This window comes from Sciurus carolinensis, chromosome 7, assembly GCF_902686445.1.
Source record: "Sciurus carolinensis chromosome 7, mSciCar1.2, whole genome shotgun sequence".
Taxonomy (NCBI): domain Eukaryota; kingdom Metazoa; phylum Chordata; class Mammalia; order Rodentia; family Sciuridae; genus Sciurus; species Sciurus carolinensis.
Genome location: NC_062219.1, coordinates 118806252 through 118830686, shown reverse-complemented (window position 1 = coordinate 118830686; position 24435 = coordinate 118806252). Strand labels below are relative to the sequence as shown.

Genomic DNA, 24435 nt, shown 5'->3' with positions numbered 1-24435 from the left:
CTGAACTTCTGGAAACAGCAATGTTCCAAGGCCACCTTTTGGTCACGATATTCAGTGGGCTTCCCCCAGGAGGGTCTGATTAGCAGCCTCTGGTCTTAACCAGTGTTTCCAACTCAATGCCTGCTTTGCACATCACAGCCACTGTTCCCACCAAACCCAGGTCTGAACTACTGACTGGACAGGCTCCACAGTGGCCATGGGAGTGTTTAGTTTGGGATGATCAACCCCTAGAAGATGGTGTCTCTTGAAAAACCCAAGGATAAGGGGTCTTTCCTTGTAACACAACAAGACCCAGAGCCAGCGTCTTTGCTGTCAAATATTGAAGCTAAACTAAGCTGAGGAAATGGGGCTTTCATGGGGTCACTGCTGTGCCGGTCATCAGTTCCCTGGTGCTGGGGAGCTCTCCCCAAACCGCTGATTGACCCCTGAGAACAGGGTAAGTTATGTTTCAAGGAAAAACTGAAAAAACAAAACAAAAAAAAGATGCAAACATAACTGTGAAGATCATTCTGAAAAAGAAAGCTCCCGTCCTGCCACACAATGGTTTTCACATGCCCACCTTTTTAATGTACTGTGTTTCCTTGATTCTAAAATACCACCTATTTTAAGACTCAACTTCAATTTAGTAAAAGCTCTTTAGGGGAAAAAAAAAAAACAAAAAACCCAAACACTACAACAACCTATTAAGAATGACTATTGACCACAAGAAACCTTCAACTTTGAGGGTTGGGTAGGAATTTTAAAATCAGGAACACATCTGCTTGGTCCAACGTTCTGAAGACAAGTGTGTGTGTGTCCCCACCCAAGGGACCACCAGTGCTTTTGGTCTCTTATGAATCTGTCAGAGGTGGTGTATGCTATAGCCGTAAGTGGATTCTTAAATTGGTGGCTCTCTTTTTACACAGATGATGACGTATCACACACCCTCTTCTGAATCTTGCTTTTTCGCTCAAAATATCATTAACATGGATCCATCTCACGTCCATTTTGATTTCTTTTGTTTTTCTAAGTTTATATCACAAGCATTTCTCCATTTTCCTCTCTCACCATTTTAATTATCCTTTCAATGACTGTTTTGTTTTGTGAGGTGACTGAACCACAATTTAATAACATACTCTCTTGTCCTGCATGTGGCCTCTGAGCACGGTCTGAGCTCTGCAGAGCAGGGCTGTCAATGAACTTAGCGACACTCAAGGGCCAGTGTAAATGAACCAGTCAGGTTGAACCCCATTTATTGGGTTTGTTAATGTACATCCACCTCAGTTACAGATGTAATCTCCATGTGCTGATCATACCACTGTCTAAGCCCCCAACTGCGCTAGTTAATAACAAGTGAACACTTCACAAGCATTTACTGTGTACCAGACAACCCCCATGAGGTAGGTGCTTTTACAAAGGTATTATTATTTTCCCATTTTTTAGGTGTAAAAACTTGCATCTAAATAACTTGCCAGTTGTGCCACTCACAAGGCTGTGACTTGAGCCCAGACAACCCAGCTCCCTGACTGGCCACACTGCGCTGCCCTGGAAAGGCCAGCAGGACTCAACCCTAGAGACACGTCTTGGTTTTGCTCCACGGACGCTGCCCGATCCCTCTTCCTCCGTCAATGTCAGCAGGGTGACTCGGGTGCCTTGCCGCTCACTTACTGGAAGAGCGACCTCCCAGGTTGAGCACTGCTTTCTTGCTCTCAGGAGAAGCGCCTGCCAGCACCTCCGAGGTTGGGGCTCTCGTCCTCCACAGGGAGAGGGGTGCAGAGGAGGCTCCGATCCCAGAAGCAGCCCAGACCTCAGGGCCCAGGCGGATGCTTTCCACTCAGACCTGCCGCCATCAGTCTAGGACCACCTGTGCCCCACCTCTCCCCAGCCACCTCTGTTGCACAGTCCCCACCCCGAGACTGCAGGCAGCTGGGCACCCTTCCCGCCCGCCCCAGACAGCAGCAAGCCCAACCTTGTTGGCTGGGTGCGGCCAGCACTGCCCTCCACGCCTTGGGATGGCAAGGCGCGTGTAAGGACACGGTCTAGGAGACGCCCCACTCACTCGGCTGTTTCTGATAATTCAATTTCTTCTTGGCTGTTGGATCGAAAGGCCCCCTTCACCTCAGACTGTTCCAGATGCTAAAACCGATAGCAAATGCGATCTTCCACAGAGGCTCTTGTTTGTTTACCAGAATGGAAGCGACAATGAAAACCACCCCTGACCTTGGCAGTGGCAGCTGGGTTCCCCCGACCCTCCAAGCCTGTCCTCTTGTAACTACCCTTCCTCGGCAGTTTTATTTTTGGAATTTTACATGTACTTACACAAAGAAAAATTTTCCCTTTTAGACATAAATGATAGTATATTATACTTACTGTTTGGGTCCTCCCCCCTCCCCTTACCAATACATCTTGGAGAACTTTCCCTATGAGCACATCCCAATCAGCCTTATTCTTTTCCATGGTTGCAGAGAATTACATTATGCAGCTATTCCATAATTCATTTGACTAGCTTTCCACTGAGGATACTCAGGTTTCTTCTAGATCTTTGCTATTACAAACAATGCTGTGTTTAACAATCCTGTGCATACTTTTTTTTTTTTTTGGGGGGGGATGCTCCTGTAAGTGTTTTCTGCAATATAAATTCCTGCAAGTATTGATTTTTAAATAAACGGTGCCAAATTGTGCACTGAACTGCTGCTTTCCTATGGAGACTGAGCAAATAGCTTAGGCATTGAGGGTTAAATTATTTAAAATAACTTGGATTTTATTTGATTTGGGACATCATCTTAATGCCTCCCATAAACCATGAAGGAAAAGACTGATACATTTTATTATATTAACATTTAAAACGTTAAGGGATTGGTAGAGCACTTGTCTAGTGTGTGCAAGGCCCTGGTTTCAGTCCCTGACACTGCAAAGAATAAAAATTAAAACCTTTGTTCCATAGATGACAACATCACAAAGTCAAAAGACAAGCCACAAAGTGGGAGAGGATATTTGCAGAGCATTGAATGGAGCCAGTATTAGTTCCAAAGTTTTCACGTCATTAACAAAGACCAATTCTCTCCCCACCCAAATGGAAAAGGTTGGCAAGTGGCAGAGTGAAACAATGGAATGACCTGTGGACACTTGGAATGACGCCTGGCCTCACACATATGATCATTTGTGGAAAATATACATTAAACATCCATGAGATAGTGTTTCTCTTCCCTCAGATTTGCAAATCGTTTTTAATTGAGTAATATCAAGAGAAGTGAAGCAATTCAACCTCAGCTAGACATTCAAGGGGAGTATAAACTGGCGCACCACGGTGGACAGCCACAGGGCAAGGCCCCATCGAACGGAAATACCCGGATATTAACTAGAGTTTCTTATTCTGTGTGTTCTTGATGCTCTGGCATTTGCGGCCTCCCTGACTGGGGAAGAGACTGCCCAAGCCAGTGCTTGCCAATTCTTCAGGGGAGCCCTGCATGAACTAACCAATCAAGGGTCTCCTCTGGGAACTAACCAATCAGAGCCCACTCTTGAGCCACCGCCTCCAGCGGGCGCCTACTCTCTGCCCAGGACCAGGGACCAGCTACCCGAGCCCACCCTCGTCATTCCAACTAGCCAATCCTAAGCTGTTCCCTGCCCTGCCTGGCCTTTCTCAACAGATTTTTCTGGACTGTGCTCACCCCTTCTGCCTCCTGGTCAAACTGATGAAAATGTAAGTGACAATATGTTTTATCAATGGCGTTAGCTTCTCCGTGGTGTAACCCAGTCAGGTCCGTAAATTGAAATCCCAGGGATACAACTGACATACCCACACTGGGACCAGAGAAATTCCCCTGAAGTGCAATTGACTCTGGCATTGTTGGTTGTAGTAAAGCATTAGAGACAGCTCAAATGTCCATCATTAGGAGAACGATAACTATATTGTCCCAGGGTCTCAAAAGGTAGGACTATAGTAAAGACCAAGCCATATATCATGAGGCTAAGTAAAAACAGAAGGTTGTAAAATAAATGCAATATTGTCTGTTTATGTGAAATGTAAAAATATCTATAAAGCAATACTACATGTTTTTTGTAAAACATTTATGGCTTTCTTTTTTTCTTTTTTTGTACTAGGGCTTGAACCCAGGGGTACTTAAACACTGAGCCACATCCCCAACCCTTTTTTAAATTTTGAGACAGGGTCTCACTAAGTTGCTTAGGGCCTCACTAAGTTCCTGAGGCTGGTCTCACACTTGTAATCCTCCTGCCTCAGCCTCCCAAGCTGCTATAAAACATTAATATAATAAAAGTATGAAAACAGGGAGATCCAAGATGGCGGACTAGAGGGAGGCTGCGTTCCTTGTCGCTCCCTAACTCCAGTTTCAAGCAGAGGATATCTGTTTCTCGGTGAGGCAGTTTTTGCTGCTTATCAATCCCCTGGTGTTTACCCCATTTGTCTGCTGTGATAACCTGCAGTCTGCCAGCATATCGACACCTTTTTTGAGTGCAGATTGCTCACTGTCAGGCGCCTATCATCCGCCATTTGCCTGCCTCTTGCCTGTCCATCACCTGCCTTACACCTATCCATCACCCACCACACGAGGTTCACCTCCTGATCGTCTGATAACATTCAGCAAACTGATTGCTGATCACCAGTGGAGCACCAGCTGCCTGCTGTTGCCTGGAAGTTCACTGTGACAGTACCTGCAGGTTTGATTACACGTGGCTGCCGCCACTTTGAGACAACAGTCCTGTAGGACCCCTGGCCAGACTGACTGAGCCCCGTCTCCAGGATACCTCAGCCCGACCAATCACTCCCTGCCTCTGGGGCCCTCACATCGACTGACTGCTCCCTGTCGCCAGGACCCCCAGACCGACTGATTGCACCTGGCATCCAGGATCCCACAACCACACCAAACACACCGAACCTCCAGGACCCCTGCCGGACCAACCACATCCCGTCTCCAGGACCTCCAGCTGACCATGTCCACCCCTGAACTGCAGCTTCCCATTTGCCAACACATTTTGAAGCCAGAGCAGCCATCTTGGATAATCCTGGAAGCCATAGCTCCCATCTTTAGGTGGGGCAAAACCCATCCTGAGACACCTGCTGGAGGCTTGAAGCTCATTGTCAGGTACATCAGGCTACTGAACACTGGGAGGTTTCATTACTATATGACTGTTATACTGTAGATTTTCTTTTTTTCTCCTTTTTAAAAATTTTAAGTTTTATTTCTTTACTTTTCTTGTTCTCTTTTCCTTTTGTTTACCTGTTCCCTCAGAGTCTCTTTCTCCCTTTTTTGCATGCTAATATCCAATTACTTTTGATTACACTCTCACCCTTTCTATTTTCTAGAACTTCTATATATTCTTTTCTTATCCCATTAACAGCCACATTCTACATCCCTCTGCATCCTCTTTGTCCTCCATCAGAAACTACAGATCTTATTACAAACCTGTTTGTTTTACCGAAGATAATATTTGAACTCATTCTGTTTACTATGACAATTTTGTTATTGTCCCCATAGGAGCTATTTGGTCTAGGATTGCATAGTGTCTGATTTGGGCACTGCTAATATTCATCTCCCCTTAAAGAAAGGGTTTTGGAAACCTATAGGGCCACTATAAGCCTATAGGGGGAAATCTGAAATACCCCAGATCTGCACTGCTAGAGGGGAAGATACATGAACAACATGAAAAAACAAGGGAAGAAAATGATCCAAACAAATCTAGATTCTATATTAATAGAATCCAATGACAGTATGGTAGAAGAAATGTCAGAAAAGGACTTCAGATTATACATGATTAAGATGATTCGCGAAGCAAAGGATGAGATAAGAGAGCAAATGCAGGCAATGAATGATAATACCAATAAGCTGAAAGAGCACCTGCAGGAAGCAAAAGATCATTTCAACAAAGAGATAGAGATTCTCAAAAAAAAAAAAAAAAAAAAAAAAAAAAAAAAAAAAACCAAATGGAAATCCTTGAAATGAAGGATACAGTAAGCCAAATAAAAAACTCAATGGAAAGCATCACCAAAAGACTAGACCACTTGGAAGATAGAACCTCAGACAATGAAGACAAAATATTTAATCTTGAAAATAAAGTTGCCCAAACGGAGAAGATGGTAAGAAATCATGAACAGAATCTCAAGAACTATGGGACATCATGAAAAGACCAAATTTAAGAATTATTGGGATTGAGGAAGGCACAGAGATACAAACCAAAGGAATGAACAACCTATTCAATGAAATAATATCAGAAAATTTCCCAAACCTGAAGAATGAAATGGAAAATCAAATACAAGAGGCTTACAGAACACCAAATGCACAAAATCACAACAGATCCACACCAAGGCACATTATAATGAAAATGCCTAACATTCAAAATAAAGATGGGATTTCGAAGGCCGCGAGAGAAAAGCATCAGATTACATATAGGGGGAGAGCAATACGGATAGCAGTCAACTTCTCAACCCAGACTCTAAAAGCTAGAAGGGCCTGGAACAACATAATTCAAGCTCTGAAAGAACATGGTTGCCAACCAAGAATCCTATACCCAGCAAAATTAACCTTCACATTTGAAGATGAAATAAAATCCTTCCATGACAAACAAAAGTTAAAAGAATTTACAAATAGAAAGCCTGCACTACAGAATGTTCTCAACAAAATATTCCATGAGGAGGAAATGAAAAACAACAATGTAGGTCAGCAAAGGGAGGAACTACCTTAGAGAAAAACCACTCAAAGGAGAAACCAAGCCAACTTAAAAACCAAAATTAAGCCAAATGACTGGGAATACAAATCATATCTCAATAATAACCCTGAGTGTTAATGGCCTAAACTCATCAATCAAAAGACATAGACTGGCAAAATGGATTAAAAGAAAGACCTAACAATATGCTGCCTGCAAGAGACTCATCTCATAGAAAAAGACATCAACAGACTAAAGGTGAAAGGATGGGAAAAAACCTACCACGCACATGGACTCAGTAAAAAAGTGGAGGTTTCCATCCTTATATCAGATAAAGTGGACTTCAAGCCAAAGTTAGTCAGAAGAGATAAAGGACATTTCATACTGCTTAAGGGAACCATAAATCAGGAAGACATAATGATAGTAAATATTTATGCCCCAAACAATGGTGCATCCCTGTACATCAAACAAATCCTTCTCAATTTCAGGAATCACATAGACCACAACACATTAATTCTGAGTGACTTTAACGCACCGCCGTCACCACTAGATAGATGTTCCAAACAAAGTCCAACCAAAGAAACCATAGAACTCAATAACACAATCAATAACCTAGACTTAATAGACATATATAGAATATTCCATCCATCAATGAGCGGATTCACTTTCTTCTCAGCAGCTCGTGGAACCTTCTCGAAAATAGACCACATGTTATGCCACAAAGCAGCCCTTAGGAAATGCAAAAAAATAGAGATACTGCCTTGTGTTCTATCAGATCATAATGGACTGAGAGTAGAAATCAATGACAAAATAAAAAAGAGAAATTACTCCAACACCTGGAGACTAAATAATATACTATTGAATGAAACATGGATAACAAAAAACATCAGGGAGGAGATAAAAAAATTATTAGAAGTCAATGAGAACGATGATACAACATATCAAAATCTCTGGGACACTATGAAAGTGGTACTAAGAGGAAAATTCATTGCATGGAGCACATTCCAGAAAAGAATGAAAAGTCACAACTAAATGACCTAACATTACAACTCAAAGCCCTAGAAAAAGAAGAACAGAATAACAGCAAAAGTAGTAGAAGACAGAAAATAATTAAAATCAGAGCTGAAATGAATGAAATTGAAACAAAAGAAACAATTCAAAAAATTGACAAAACAAAAAGTTGGTTCTTTGAGAAAGTAAACAAAATAGACAAACCCTTAGCCACACTAACAAAGAGAAGGAGAGAGAAGACTCAAATTACTAAAATTCGTGATGAAAAAGGAAATATCACGACAGACACTACTGAGATACAGACCATAATGAGAAGTTACTTTGAAAATCTGTATTCCAACAAAATAGAAACTACCGAAGACATTGACAAATTTCTAGAGACATATGCTCCTCCCAAACTGAACCAGGAGGACATACACAATTTAAACAGATCAATATCAAGCAATGAAATAGAAGAAGCCATTAAAAATCTACCATCCAAGAAAAGCCCAGGACCAGATGCAGATGGATTCTCAGCCGAGTTCTACAAGACCTTCAAAGAAGAACTCATTCCAATACTTCTCAAAGTATTCCAGGAAATAGAAAAGAAGGGTACCCTACCGAACTCATTCTATGAAGCTAATATCACCCTCATACCCAAACCAGGCAAAGACACATCAAAGAAAGAAAATTTTACACCAATATCCTTGATGAATATAGATGCAAAGATCCTTAACAAAATATTGGCAAACCGTATCCAAAAACATATTAAGAAAATTGTGCACCACGATCAAGTGGGGTTCATCCCTGGAATACAAGGATGGTTCAACATTCGTAAATCAATAAATGTAATCCATCATGTCAATAGACTTAAGGATAAGAATCATATGGTTATTTCAATTGACGCAGAAAAAGCGTTCGACAAAATACAACACCCCTTCATGCTCAAAACACTAGAAAAAATAGGGATAGTAGGAACATACCTGAACATTGTAAAGGCTATTTATTCTAAACCCATGGCCAACATCATTCTTAATGGAGAAAAACTGAAACCATTCCCTGTAAAAACAGGAACAAGACAGGGATGTCCTCTTTCACCACTTCTATTCAACATTGTCCTTGAAACTCTAGCCAGAACAATTAGGCAGACCAAAGAAATTAAAGGGATACGAATAGGAAAAGAGGAACTTAAGCTGTCACTATTTGTGGATGACATGATTCTATATTTAGAGGATCCAGAAACCTCCTCCAGAAAACTTCTAGACCTCATCAATGAATTCAGCAAAATAGCAGGCTATAAAATCAACATGCATAAATCTAAAGCATTTTTATATGCAAGCGACGAAACAGCTGAAAGGGAAATGAGGAAGACAACACCTTTTGCAATAGCCTCAAAAAAACAAAACAAAAACAAACAAACAAAAAAAAACTTGGGAATCAATCTAACCAAAGAGGTAAAAGATCTCTACAATGAAAACTACAAAACATTGAAGAAAGAAATTGAGGAAGACCTTAGAAGATGGAAAGATCTCCTATGTTCTTGGATAGGCAGAATTAATATTGTCAAAATGGCCATACTACCAAAAGTGCTATACAGATTCAATGCAATTCCAATTAAAATCCCAATGACGTACCTTACAGAAATAGAGCAAGCAATCATGAAATTCATCTGGAAGAATAAGAAACCCAGAATAGCTAAAGCAATCCTTAGCAGGAAGAGTGAAACATGGGGTATCGCAATACCAGAACTTCAACTATACTACAAAGCAATAGTAACAAAAACAGCATGGTATTGGCACCAAAATAGACAGGTAGATCAATGGTACAGAATAGAGGACATGGACACAAACCTAAATAAATACAATTTTCTAATACTAGACGAAGGTGCCAAAAATATGCAATGGAGAAAAGATAGCCTCTTCAACAAATGGTGCTGGGAAAACTGGAAGTCCATATACAACAGAATGAAACTAAATCCCTATCTCTCACCCTGCACAAAAATCAACTCACAATGGATCAAGGACCTTGAAATCAGACCAGAGACCCTGAATCTTATAGAAGAAAAAGTAGGTCCAAATCTTCAACTTGTTGGCTTAGGATCAGACTTCCTTAACAGGACTCCCATAGCACAAGAAATAAAAGCAAGAATCAATAACTGGGATAGATTCAAACTAAATAGCTTTCTCTCAGCAAAGGAAACTATCAGCAATGTGAAGATAGAGCCTACAGAGTGGGAGAATATCTTTGCCACTCATACTTCAGATAGAGCCCTAATTTCCAGAATATATAAAGAACTCAAAAAACTCTACACCAAGAATACAAATAACCCAATCAACAAATGGGCTAAGGATATGAACAGACACTTCACAGAAGAAGATCTACAAGCAATCAACAAACATGAAAAAATGTTCACCATCTTTAGTAATAAGAGAAATGCAAATCAAAACTACACTAAGATTCCATCTCAACCCAATTAGAATGGTGATTATCAAGAATATAAGCAACAATAGGTGTTGGAGAGGATGTGGGGAAAAAGGTACACTCATACATTGCTGGTGGGGCTGCAAATTAGTGCAGCCACTCTGGAAAGCAGTGTGGAGATTCCTTAGAAAACTTGGAATGGACCCACCATTTGACCCAGCTATCCCACTCCTCGGCCTACACCCAAAGGACTTAAAATCAGCATACTACAGAGATACAGCCACATCAATGTTCATAGCTGCTCAATTCACAATAGCCAGACTGTGGAACCAACCTAGATGCCCTTCAATTGATGAATGGATAAAGAAACTGTGGTATATATATACAATGGAATATTACTCAGCTACAAAGAATAATAAAATTATGGCATTTGCAGGCAAATGGATGAAATTGAAGAATATCATGTTAAGTGAGATAAGCCAATCTCAAAAATCCAAAAGACGAATGATCTTACTGATAAGCGGATGATGACACATAATGGGGGGTGGGAGGGGGGCCAGAATGGAGGAAGGAGAGACTGTATAGAGGAAAAAGAGAGTTGGGAGGGGTGGGGGGAAGGAAAAAATAACAGAATGAATCAAACATCATTACCCTATGTAAATTTATTATTACACAAATGGTATGCTGTTACTCCATGTACAAACAGAAACAACATGTATCCCATTTGTTTACAATAAAAATAAATTAAAAAAAAAAAAGTATGAAAACATGAGCCAGGTCCTGTGGCACATACCTGTAATCCCAGCAGCTCAAGAGGCTGAGACAGGAAGATCACAAGTTCAAAGCCAGCCTCAGCAAGTTAGCCAGGCCTAAGCAACTTAGTGAGACCCTGTCTCAAAAATAAAAAATAAAAAGGGCTGGGGATGCTGCCAAGAGGTTGAGCACCCTGGGTTTTTGTACTTAAAAAAGAAAAGTGTGAAAACATGGGAGAGAAAGGTTGTCTCACTGATGTGGAAACTGGTTTCTCATGGAGAGAGAGGTGAGATTGAGATCAGCAAAGAGTTCAAAGGAGGTTTTGCCTCCATCTATGATGTTTCATTTCTTTAAAATCAAAGAAATATTTTGTCAAAATGTAGTAAAATGCTAAGATTCATTTAATCTGTCTGGTGGGAATGTGGGTGTTTGTTGTACTATTTGTGGGGCTTTAGTGTCTGTCTGAACTATTTCACTAGGAGAAGAAGATACTGTTAGCCTGAATGGATGATTTCAAGGTCATACAAAAGGACGACCTGATGGAAAGTCAGCAAGCTCTGTCCCCATCTCAACTGGGCCAAACTTTGTCTCTCATTCTTTAATTGTACATTTTTAAATTCCTGACTTTTAGAAAAGTTTAAACACTCTCACTTCACAGAGGATACACCTGTATGTTTGTTGATTGAGTCTTCAAAAATTAATTTGCACATTTCAAAAGTCAAGTTACAGTTTTAGAGGATCATTCAATTAATTGTGACAGCCCCACTTTATTTTTCAGGTAGGGTAGGAAAGAGAAAAGAAGGAAAATCTTCCTAAGGCACCACCCAAAGGGTTTCCCCCTAAAAGTGGGCCTCGTCAGCACTCTTAGCTGCAAAGGAGGCGGGATATCAAGTCTCAGTCTTTTCAGTTGCTCAACAGGGATTCAGACAAGGAATAACTGGGCTGGAGACAGATGCTGTGTAGTCAGCCATGGTTTCTGCCAGTCTCACCACAGTCTCACCTCGTTGGATCGTTGGTACCCAGCAGCATTTAACTTGTGTCTTCATACATGATATAGTCTGGGAAGTTAGTCCTCAGATTCAGGTTAACTATTTTTTTTTTAAGAATATTGATCAGTGGTGCTGTGACAGTCACACTCTTGTATCAAGTAACAACAAGGTTCTCCACTAAATTTCTGATTTCAAGATGTGAGCAGAGGTGGTATACCATCTTTGAAAAGCCAGCCTGGAATCTAAACACATCCTCCTTCCTGAGAGTCGTTCCGAGTGGCTTTGCAGACCTTCTGCGTAAGTCTCATACTTGTGGCAACTGCAGGTTCCTCTGTGCACTGATTGTGGGTTGTTTTGTTGGAATTATATGCAATCAGCAATTTTGTTTCTTGAATGTGACCGCTCAGTCACGAGAAGCGTGAACTTGGTTTTAAGCAACACCTGAGAAGGTCACGAGACAACTCGACGAATCAAATGCAGAAGTGTTGGGAAGTGATTCTTCCTCGATGTCATTCCCTTGAAGTCCTGAGGGCCTTAAGTGTGATGTCAGGAACAAGGGGAAGTGAGAAGAACATTCTCAATTGTTTAACGCTGAGGGCCGTTGCTCCCCAGCCCTCATGAAATGTGGAGACCACTCTGAGTCCAGGTAACCGCACTGGGGCCTTCTCACGTGCAGCTGTGGATTTCTGATTTTCTTGTTTGCACGGAGGCTGTGCCTCCCTGTAGCGGTCTCTGGCATCTGCTTGGGCTGAGGACTAAGTGCACTTCTTTAACACAGGCCACTGCAGCCTGTGTAGGGCAGGTGGCCTTGCTTCCTGTTTCACTGGGACTATCCACAGGACCCAGAAGGAGGTGTTTGCCCATAGCCATCTTCCCCTTCAGCGGGACCTTCATCTGCCCCGCCCCCTTCCCACCTTAATGGCAGAGTCCCTGTCCCTCACACTGGAGCCATCCCTGCCATGTCTGGTTCCACTTTGGACACATCTTAAAAGTAAAATCATCCTCTGTCCAGTTTCCCTAAGTCTGACAAAGGCAGCCCACCCCTCCCTACCTTCGGGCCCAAATTGCAGCATCAACTGTGACTCACCCTGCCCTTCCAACCGGCCTCCGCGTCCTGGGAGTCTTCTGTGGCAATGGCTTCACTTACTGGTCTTCTTCAGCTGCCACCCTGGCCTGGCAGCCACTGTCATCCTTCCTTCGACTCCAGGCTCCCCCTGCATGTGGCAAAGGGACGGAGCTTTCCTCCTCCCACCTCGCCTTGCTATTCCACCTTATCTCCAGGTCCACGGGTTCCAGAGCATTGGACTTTACTACCTTCTGATGGCAGACACACCACCTGCCAGGCCTTTACAGCCATTATCTTTCCACTTTACTGCCACAGAGCAGAGGAATTATTGTCTCTTTAGCAGACAAGGACAGCCGAGGCGTGGAGAATCAGATCCCACTGCCTGTAGACAGCAGAGTTGGGAGCCTTTCACGCTGGGACTCTGAGCCCATCACCATTTCCCTCCCCTGGAACGAGCTCACACTGATCTTTGTCCAAGGCACCCCCGCAGCCCCCTCAAGTCCCCCGGCCCACAGCTCCTCCCACTGCCCGCTGACAGCAGCCCACGCTGCTCTCCCTCCCCTCTGAACTGCTGGCTGCAATCTCAATCTTGCACAATTTAGTTCTTAATTACAGATTGCCTTGCGCGGGTTCCACTTTTGTTTGTCTGGTTCCCAAGAAGCTGGGGGGCGGGGCTTCTGCTTGCTCCCAGGCCTGGCCACACAGCTGACCTGACTTTCCCAGGAAGGAGGGTCTGCTGTTCTGAAAGCCGATGGCCACCCTGTCACACTCCCAGTCTCCACCCCAGCGGTATGCCTCCTACCTCTGCGTGCACACGCACGCACACACACACACCCACACACACATTATCTCTGTTGCACACTCATCTCATCAAAAGCTCTCTTCCCAAACTGAGGTAATTATATCGACACAAAACAGAAGGTGCCCTCCTAACTGAATCCTGGGCACTGCCCTCATTGTGGAAGTCCAGTTTAGATCATCGAGGACACCAGAGTTGGTGAAGCTCCCAGGACCAGGGAAGGTATTGATCTCACCTCCTCCAGAGAGACTGGCCTCCACTGGGAAGTGGGTGGGGACTTGCTGTCTCCACTCTACTTCTGCCCTTGCCACTGTGTTCTCTGGGGGGAGTGGAGAGACGTGGTCTTTCCACATCAGTGCTTAGTGGTGCAACTTGGGGGCTGGAAGGGAGGCCCATCCTCCACAGAGGGCGGGCACGTCTCTAGCTAACCTGGTCCCCATCGACCATTTCCTTTGCCAAAACATCTCTGCCTGACCCAGAGACCCCCACGGGGACCTCCCAAGCTGTTCATCCTTGGGGTTAAATATTGTCATCTCCAGCTTCTCATTTCAAAGTAGGAAGAGGTCCTGAAGGCTCAGAATGATCTAGATTTCAGGTTGGTTTCTTCCTGGACACTTAGAGGTAGCCTCAAGGTTTGTGGCTTGGTGAGAAAGTGCTGACCAAGGGCCAAAGGGTTGGTGAAAGGTCCAGGAGAAGGGACTTCATGTGTGGTGGGTCCCACCCCTGAAGCCAAACTTGTCTTCCTTTATGATTTTGCTTGTGGCAATCCTAACCTGAGAATAAACAAGTGAATAAACAAAAGGGTGCTTATGTAAAAACAAATAAAAATAATTATGCAGCACATCACATACACCAACAGACTGCAGGAGCCAGGGAGGGGCATGTCCCCGGTCTGGTCTGTTGAAAGCCACCTTGGCAGTCCAGCCTCTAGGAGGAGGGGATGCTGTCCTGGAGGGAGGTGGCTTGTGACTCCTTCACCACCGCAGCATGTCAGGGAGGGAGGTGCACACAGAGCCATTGGCAGAGGTTTGGCAACTGGGCGTGTGAAGCCTCTCACCGAGGGTTTAGTGGCGTCCTCCTCTTTGGGCATGGCCCTGTGCAAGGAGCCGTGAACACTCCTAGGTGTTCCAGGGACAGGCAGAGGGCTGAGTCTGTGCCAGAGATGAATCCTGCCAAGCAATGAAGCCAGCTGGGGGGTCGCAGGACCAGGACCCGGCTCACATATTTGGAGGACCTTCTGCACCTTGTCCTGGGTCTACGGCCTCTTTCCAAGCTGTGAGACTGCCTCCTGGCAGAATTGAACAGGTCCAGACGGTGGCTGTCTGAACCACCCGTGGGTGCCCAGGCCAACCCAGTAGAGACGGCCACGTTCCAGGCTCTGGGTTGGCAGAGAAGCTGACAGCAAGTTCCCACAGGGATTGGCAGGCCCGGCTGAGGCAAGCAGGCTCTGAACGGTGGTTCCTCCCCCCTGTGGGAGGCCGGAGGCTGAGGCAATGGAAGAGCAGGTGTTCAAGGGGGACCCAGACACCCCTCATTCCATCTCCTTCTCGGGCAGTGGATTCCTCTCCTACTACCAGGCTGGGGCTGTGGATGCTCTTCGGGATCTGGCGCCTCGGATGCTGGACACAGCCCATCGCTTCGCAGGGACGTCAGCGGGTGCTGTGATTGCCGCCCTGGTCATCTGCGGGATCGAGATGGGTAAGGGCTTTGTTCTGGAGGGCGTCATCAAAGCAGAGCCTGAGGATGCTTTGGAGATGTTTTGGGGGACAAAACCAGGCCTGGGAGGCAGGAAAGGAGGAGGTGGGTCGGTGGGACAGTGGGCAGCTTTGAAGTCTGCGAGGTCACAGCCTTTGACCTCTCCCTCTCCCTCAACATCCTTACCTGTGAGTTGCCCTGTGTCTCAGGGCCCAGGTGAGGGACAGACAGTATCTCTCTTAACATCCCGTGTCAGAAGTTAGACCAGGACACAGTCACATGTGGGTTAAGAGCTGCTTTTTGTGACCTCTTTTCAAATGCAAATAACCTTGGGAAGGGAGACAGGTCAGGTCCACCAGCTTGGTGAGATGGATTTGTTCACCCTTTCCAGGTGACTGGAGAGATGAGAACCCTGAGGTGGGGGAAGAGAGGTGGGGACCTGAGGGGGAGACACTGGAAATCAGGGGTGGGACAGAATATGGCAGCTCTCACTTCCTCTTCTGCTCTTCTAGTCCATGGTCCTTAGAAGGATGGGGCCACACTGCGGACCCAGAGGGAGGACCACAGAGCAGCCTCCCAGCTGCCCCAGAGCACCAGCCCGATCACCCAGCCAACCACCATGCTGCTGGGGGCATTCAGTCACCTTCCAGGCTCTCAGGGGGCAGAAATTCTAGAAAAAAAGAAAGATAATAAGCGTTCAAACAAGGAAACTTCTAATGCAATGTCAGGAGGTGATAGAATCTAGAATGAATCACAACAGGACAGTGACAGAGGATAAAGTGGGGACCATGTTTTATTTTATAGTATTATCATTATTAGTAGTAGTAGTAGTAGTAGTTCTGGGAATTGAGCCCAGGAACCCCTACCACTGAGCTGCATCCCCAGACCTTTTTTTTTTTTTTTTTTTTTTTTTTTCACTCTGAGACAGGATCTCACTAAATTGCTGAGGCCGGCCTTGAACTTGTGATCCTTCTGCCTCAGTCTCCCAAAGGGCTGGTATTACAGGCATGCCACTGCACCTGGCTCGGGGCTGTAAGTGGCTGGGGGGAGGTGACATCCAAGCATGACCTGCACAGAGAGGAACAGCCCAGAAGCTATAGGGTGAGGGTGGGGGAGTGGAGGAAGACAGTGGGAGGCGGGATTGGAGGGGCATCTGGAGCCCACTCAGGTGGCCAGCGGCCACAGCAACCAGCTCCTACCTCACTCTGACACCTGTGAGCACCGGCTTGATGGGATGCAGGGGATGCAGACGGCATGCTGGGGGTGGGGGCGACGGCAGAGACCATGCGCATGCGCTGCTGTTTCAAGACCCGGGACCTGGAAGCGAGTTCTTGAGTTTTCTGCGTCTCCGTCTTTTTCACTGTAGAAGGGAGATCCAAATAGTGGCCGCTTCCCAGGGTTGCTGAAGGACTTGGTGGGCTAGCACACGGGAACTGCTCATAAAAGCGCCTGGTAACCTGTCAACGCTCTGAACTGGGCAGAGCGGTTTGGGGAGGGCGGGGTATTTCTAGTGGGGCTGTTGGGGAGGACCACCAGAATGACTGCATTTGAAGGGACAGCCAGAGAAACTTGCCGAAGGCCCAGCTGCCCGGGGTGAGGAGGAATGGGTAGCAGAAAAGGCAGCCTTCCTGCCTGGGACCTCACTCAGCTGGGCGGAAATCTTTGCTTTTAAGAATAGTAGCAATGCCCATTGGCTGAGTACCTTGTGTGTGCAAGGTAATGTTTTATTTTTAACATTTCACAAGGAATAAGTGAAAGTCAAACAACAAAAGTATACAGAGTGGAGAGAGAGCCTGCTCACTCTGCGGACCCCCATCCCACGCCCGCTCCCGCAGCCAGTGCTGTCAGCATGGATTGTTCCAGATCTTTTTTAAATACAGTCTTCTCTGTGAAGCATTCTGTGCCTCTATCTCCCAATGGACCCTCAGGCGGGTCTTCAGAAAGGGGCTGGGTCGAGAGCCCTGGCTGGTCCCCGCTCCTTGTCCTGGCGTCACAGACCTCCTGCTTTGGAGTGCCCTGGCTCCCTGGGGAGATCTCTCCCTCTCTAGGTGCCAGCCTTGCCTCCCACTCCAAGGCACCCGCCATCCTGTCTCTATATCGAATTCTCCAAATATGCCATCTGAGTGAGTCAATGTTGTCTTCACCATCTGGTGTCCAAAGTTTTCCAAATAGATTCAGCGTGTTCAATTTGATAAATACCAGCAAAAACCTACTTGGCCAGCCTGTGGCAGGAGTGACCCACAGGAGACCTTTTCACTGACACCTGTGAAAAGGCCTCCGATCTGTGGGATCAAGGTCCGGAATGTGCTGCTGCTCATGATTATGCATCGTTCAGGGAAGGGTGAGGTGCCTGTGGGCCTTACTCTTTTCACTCAGTGTTTATGAGACTCCCACGTCCCTCCAGCCTCATTCGGCACTTGAACTGCCAGGTAATTTACTCATAACTGGCACTTCCTTTATATTAGGCCCTGTTCTCTTTCTTTGGCACATTAACTCATTCAGTACTCACAACAAACTCCGTGGTGAAAACAATTATTATCCCATTTTATAGAGGAGGAAACTGAGTCACAAAATGCTTACATAACTTGCCTAAGGTTGTACAAACAGGACTTGGAAAAGGTAGAATTTGAATCCAGTCTGGCCAGAGTCTACACTCTCTTGCCCTTGAAACCACACTGCCCCTCGACAAAGCATGTCAGGGTGGAGATGCTGACTGTGTAGACAGCAGGGCCCGGATCAGCTACACTTGGCTGAATTACTCTCCAAAATAGTTGTACCAGTTTAACCTCAAGCAGCTCTGATTTCCCCCACAGTCATCTCTCCTTGGTAGTGTCAGACTTGAAAGTTTTGTGTCAATCTAACGTGTGTGGGATTCTCTCAGGGATTTGGCTTCTTTAATCTGCATGTCCTAATCGCCAGTGAGGGTGAGCCTCTACCTGTTCACAGATCCTTCTGCTTCCTCCTCTGTCACTTGCCTGCTCATGACCTTGCCCTGTTTGCTTTTTCCTCCTGAGTTATCTTCTTCTTTAACCTCTAGGTGTTCTTTATTTATTCTGTACATTGGTGATCAGCTCTAGCCCTCGCACCTATATTCCCTACTCTGAAATTGTCTTTTTCTTTCTGCTGTCCTTTGTCATTCAGGAAATTTTAATGCAGTCAAATGGACCCAGCTTTTCTTCTTCTGATGTGTATTTTTTTAACCTTCATCACAATGGTTGCTTCTCTGTTGTCTTTCAAAAAATTTTAAGTCTTTCATGTTTAGGTTCATCCATCTGGAATTTATTTTGTTGGTGGGATGAGGGATCGACCTAATTTCTTGTTTTGCTGTGCGATGACCAGCTAGAGGCAGCCCTCCTCACTTAGAACACGACCTCTGGTTGTTCAAGTTCCTGCATTCCTGTGAAACTGTCCTTAGAGTCTCTCCAAGTTTCTGTTGTCTTAGTGGCCTAATTTCTGCACCAAATTACACTATGCTATACACATAGCCTTATGATAGGGATGCATCTCATATGGCAAGTCCTTCCCACTCCCTCTTTATTCTGCAAATATTGCCGCTATTATTATTATTATTATTATTATTATTATTACTCTCCTCCTCTTCCTCCTCCTTGTTCTTCTCCTCTTTTTTTTTTTTTCTTTTTGGTACTGGGAATTGAAACTAGGGTGACTTAATCACTGAGCAAGATCCCCAGTCCTTTTTATTCTTATTTTGAGACAGGGTCTCACTAAGTAGCTGAGGCTGGCTTCAAACTTGTGATCCTCGCGCCTCAGCCTCCTGAGTACAGGCGTGCACCACCAAGCCCAGCTTCCTCTGTTATTCTTTGTCCCACCCTAGGAAAGCTCTGTTGGGATCTTGATTGAAATTACATTTTCCCATTTATAAATATAATCTGTCTATTTATTCTGGTCTTTTTGTCCTTCAGTGAAGATTTTGTACGTCTTTTATTGGGTTTGTTTCTAAGGGTCTTATGGTTTTTGTTGCTATGAGTTCTTTTTTTCTGGGACATTTTCAGATCTAATGGATTATCACTGATAAAAAGGAATGTTATGGGTTTTGCATACTGATCTTGTTTTCAGGGACCTTGTTGAACACTCCCAAGAGTTCTGAATGTTTGTCAGTAGATCGTCTGTATTTTATGCATAAATAATTGTGCTATATGCTTGTAACCCAAGATTAGTCTCTTTTTTTTTTTTTAACAAATTCTTAAACACATGGTTCCAGGGTCTGTCCCCTCAAGGACACATTCCTGTTCTTTATTCCCAGTCTGAGCTTTTCTGTCTTGAGGTTGTTTGTCCCTGTGAAAGCTGAGACAATGAAGGGTTCATCTCCTGACTGGCACTACTTGTTCTGTGACAGGGATGATGGGGAGACTTTAAAACATTGGTAAAGTGCTTAACACAGTGCCTGGTTTTCTCTTCTTTCTTTTTAAATCAAGCATTATAGTCATACAGAGTAGTTGGGTTCATCCTGACAAAACCATACATGCATGGAATTCGATTTCAATTCATGTTCTCAGCGCCTGGTTTTCATCAGAGATGAAGTAAATGTTCATTCATTCATTCATTCATTCATTCACCTTCACATTCATGGAGGTGGTCTCCATGACAACCAGTGGGCTTCCAAAATTTCCAATCTGATCTGAAGTAGGATTGGGAAAATAACTCAAAGTTGTATTTTGGAAAACACAACTTGTATACTTTGAAAAATACAACTTGTATAATTTTGAAAAAATTCTTTTCTTACTGAAGAATGGATTTTTGGTAGACTTGAAATCCCATTCCCATTTAAGCTACTCTCCATAAAATTGCTTGGCAAGCCCTTCCTCTCTCCCTCCCTTGTTTCCACAGTATTAGTTGAACATATACTAGGCCCTGCAGAGGAAACAAAGATATAAAACCAAATTAAACTGCTTTGCCCTCAAAGAGCTGACAGCCTACTGAAACTTGAAGGCAGCCACCAAATAAGCCTCATGCAAGAAAGTTCCAACTGGATATTAGATAATTAAAAGACATAGGAGTGAGCGAACACCTCCAGTCATGGAAAGTCACCTGGAATTGACAGCTGAGCTAGCGATTGAAGGATGAGTGGAAGCTGGGCAGGTAGAGACAGGTTGGGCAGGAACCCAGGCTTCTGAGCAAGAACGCAGCATGCCAACATGACAGAGCGGCAGCATGTGTCACCGCGTGGGGGTAGAGCAGGTCAGCTGAGGCCGGGGTTTCAGAGAAGTGGGCTTGGGCTCAGGGAGGACTGCTCTGGGGAAAAGCCTGGAGAAAGGGAGCCATGCCTTGGAGAGACCCAAGCAGAGCTGCAAGGCCGCCCCCACCCAGGCTGCTGTTCCTGGAAACCTGAGGTTTCCAGCTCATGGGCTGAAACTCAGTGACACAGACTTGTTTATATAGTGACCCAGTAAATGTAAGTCTAAAAGGAGCATTTCATGATAGGCTACTTATCACACTCTATGTCACAGTTTTGACAGTCTTCTGGTCATTAAAAACTGTTCATCAGCCCAGTGAAGTGGCACACGCCTCTAATCCCAGCGGCTCAGGAGGCTCAGCAGGAGGATCTCGAGTTCAAAGCCAGCCTCAGCAACTCAGCGAGACCCTGTCTCTACATAAAATATTTTAAAACAGCTGGGGATGTGGCTCAGTGGTTAAGCACCCCTGGGTTTAATCCCTGGTACAAAAAACAAACAAACTATTCATCAGGACCCTCAACCTTGGTTGCACTTAGGATCACCCAGGTTCTTCCCCACATTAATTAAATCTGGGGGCAGTGCCGGGCATCCCTGTTTATTAAAGCTCCCAGGTGGTCCCCATGTGTGGTCAAGGTGGACACCAACCCAAGATATATGACTGAGCAGACTGTGGTAATGAGCATTTGGAGGGCATTTGATGTGACATGCTCATCACCTCCTGGACTAGCCAGATCTCTGGATCTGATTATTAATGGGAAGTGGATTTTTTCAGAGTTGAGAAAAACAATTTCTCTGTAGCAGCTTCAGGCTGGATGAGTTTCTGAGAGATCCTCTGGCTGAGCCATAAACAAGCAAGACTGACCAGGCCAGGGGTGCTGACCTCCAAATGTCCTCGTCACCCATTCCTGCACAGCCCACTTTGAGAAACCATGGAATCATGTGTTACAGAGGCTCTTGTGGCCGTTTTTCTTTCTCTCCCCTTTTCCACCCCCATTTTTAGAAATAACTTTATTGAAATATAATTCACATACCATCTAATTCACCCCTTTAAAATATATAACACAATAATGTATGGTTTTTCATACATTCACAGAGTTGTAAAATCATGACTACAATCAATCTGAGAGCATTTTAATTATCCCCCAAGGAAATCTATCCTTTAGTTGCCACTTCTTAATTCCTCTCTGACAGCCGCTCATCTACTTTCCGTCTCTTTAGGTTTACCTATTCTGGACATTTAATGCCTCCAGTTACCACTCAGTTAATCCCATCAGGGAATTAACTCACTGACTGGGTTAAGGCTCTCACAACCCAGTCATTTCTTCTCTGAACCTTCTTGCATCGTTTCACACGTGAGCTTTTGGGTGACACTTCACATCTAACCCATAACAAGTTGGTAGCTAGGCTCCTCATGTGACTGGTTTGTCCTCTGTTATAAATGATTTTCTCACCCTGCCTTCTTAAAGTGCCAACTCACCCCTCTGTCCCAAACCCCCAAACCCAAGATAAAGTGTTGAAAGATGTCAGGTCCAGAAGAAGGGCAGGGCTGAGGGTTAGTGCTGGGACCACCCCTCTTCACTTCCACTGTAGTCTAGGGTGGTCACATCCCTGTTTCTGACCACCTGTCCCCTCTTCTAGAGGTGCCGTCCCCTCACTTCCCTGTTTTGGCTCCTTCTCTCCCTCCTCAAGGCCTACCTCAGATGTCCCTTCCTCTGAGGGGTCTCCTGGTTGCCATCAGGCCCTTATTCCGTCTGCTGTAGGATGGCGTTTGTCACAGAGACCAGAAGAGCAGTGGCCACCAGACAGCTCTCTGGATTCTGAGGACAAAAGCTACCGAATTTTCCCCCAGTCAGATCATGTGCCCCAGTGGCCACGCTCTCCTGAGACTTTCTGGGTGGAGTTTAGCAATGAGGGTGTTGGTGTTCACACCAACGCTGGTCTGGCCCCAGCGTCCACACTCCCGGCATCCCTCCATCCCCTCTGGTTCCAGGAACCCATTTGGCCTCGCCTGCCTCCATTTAGCTCCGAGCCACGGAGGAGACTTCTGCCTTCCCTCCCACAGCCTCCCTCTGGGAGTCAGCAGTGTCCCCAGGAATGCGCCCTGGAAGCTCTCAAACATCACGCCACGCAAGCCCAAGCAGCTGTGGGCAGAGCCGCCTCGGCTGGGTCAACGGAGGCTTAACCAAGACAGAGGGGGCTCTTGCCCCTGCAGACCTTGTCCTCAGCCCTGCAGCTCACCTTCTCACAGGTGTGGCCTCTCCCTGTGCTCCAAGAGGGCTCCAGCATGTCCTCATGCCAGCCAGTCAGAAAGGGGAAAGGGAGGGCACGCCCCTCCCTCTCTGGGAAGGACTCGGAGGTGACACACACCCTGGCAGCCCACATCCCAGGGACCAAAGCTTAGTCACAGGCTCTACCTGTCAGCAAAGGAGACTGGAGAATGCAGATGTCTTTTGGAAAGCTGCAAGTCCTGCTAACTATTGGAGGTTCACAGATTAGGGAAGGAGGGAGAGTGGATATTGGGGACAGGTAGCACCCTCTGTCACAAACCATGACGGGTGATCTAAAACGATGGAGACACTCTGTCCCCTTCTTGGGACCAAGACTGTGACTCAATGATCACAGATGGAGCCAGTCTGTTGGCTGGCAGGGACTGACACCACCCACCTCACCCAACTCCTTCTCTCCTTGCTGTGACGTCTGGTTTGCCCACAGAATGTCCACCTATCCCCGGCACTCAGTGCTGTCCTGTCCTAATTGTTTCAGATGTCCTGTGTCATTTCATCATCTGGATTAAAGGTTGATCAATCAGATCTTGTGGACCTCACGGCTCCCACAAAGGGCTCATAAAACAAGAGCTGCTTGATTGCTGGCTGTTGGCAGGAGACCCTGAATTTATCTCTCTGGTTTCTCTTTGGGGATTTGCCTGGCTCTTGGAGAATATTCTGCAGTTATAGATGTGACATAGAACATTAGAATGTCAAAGAAGGAAGGCCCTTATTTTACAGATGACTGTATTAAGACTCTGGGAGAGGAAGTGACTTGTTGGAAGTAGACCACAGTTAGGTCAATGGTTTTGAGACTATCTTCCAAGGAGTCCCAGAGTTCTGTGGATGGGGAAGAAAAGCAGGAGGAGGACGCCCCTGAAGCCCAGCTTCAACTTAATACAGACCTGCTGTTGTCCATCTCATACAGGGAGGCTCTTGCTAAATTCATTTAAAGAAAATCTTTTAGCATTTTTTTAAAAGTTTGAAAACCATTTGTTTTGGTCAGTTTTCAGATGCTATGACAGAACACTTGAGACTGAATAATATATAAAGAAGAGGGGTTTGTTTGAGCTCATGGTTCTGGAAGCTTGGAAGTTCAAGGGCATGACACCGACATTTGCTTGGCTTCTGGTGAGGGCTTTGTATTGTTTCAACTCATGATGAGAAGAGGAAGGGCATGCAAGAGTATGTGAAAGAAAAGGAGGCTGAACTCTGCAGACAGAGAGCTAACCCATTCCCTCAATAAAGGCATGGCATTAATTCATTCATGACACGAGCATCTCCCATGAGGCCCCACCTCCCAACCCTGCTGCATTGAGTGCCAAGGGTCCTTGAGTGGCCAGTGATCTGCCTCACCTTCTGCTTCTCTATTGGTAACTTAAGGTTAGAACACACACCTCAAACATTTTGGTAAGGAACAAAAAAGGTGCACCCCTGCTGCAGTGCCAGGCCAATATTAGTCGCAAAACAAGTCAAAATAAGTCTTCTGATGCATGAATGCTGAGTTAATGGGTCAATAAGAGGAAAGACTATTATCTTGAAATAAAAGCACAGGTAAAGAACATTTTTCAAACTTAACTGAACCATATCCTAGAGAATGTATTGAACTTATTAAAACAAA

General features: G+C 45.3%; 1 protein-coding gene across 1 annotated transcript in view; it reads left to right on the top strand.

Annotated features, from left to right (window-relative positions):
• Nucleotides 1-14686: 14686 nt before the first annotated feature.
• Pnpla1 (patatin like phospholipase domain containing 1) overlaps nucleotides 14687-24435 on the top strand; it is a 36701-nt gene continuing 26952 nt past the window's right edge. The window contains exon 1 of the mRNA XM_047557061.1: nucleotides 14687-15358. Within this exon, the coding sequence (XP_047413017.1) occupies nucleotides 15154-15358 (205 nt within the window). The 5' untranslated portion in view covers nucleotides 14687-15153. The remainder of the gene's footprint in view (nucleotides 15359-24435) is intronic.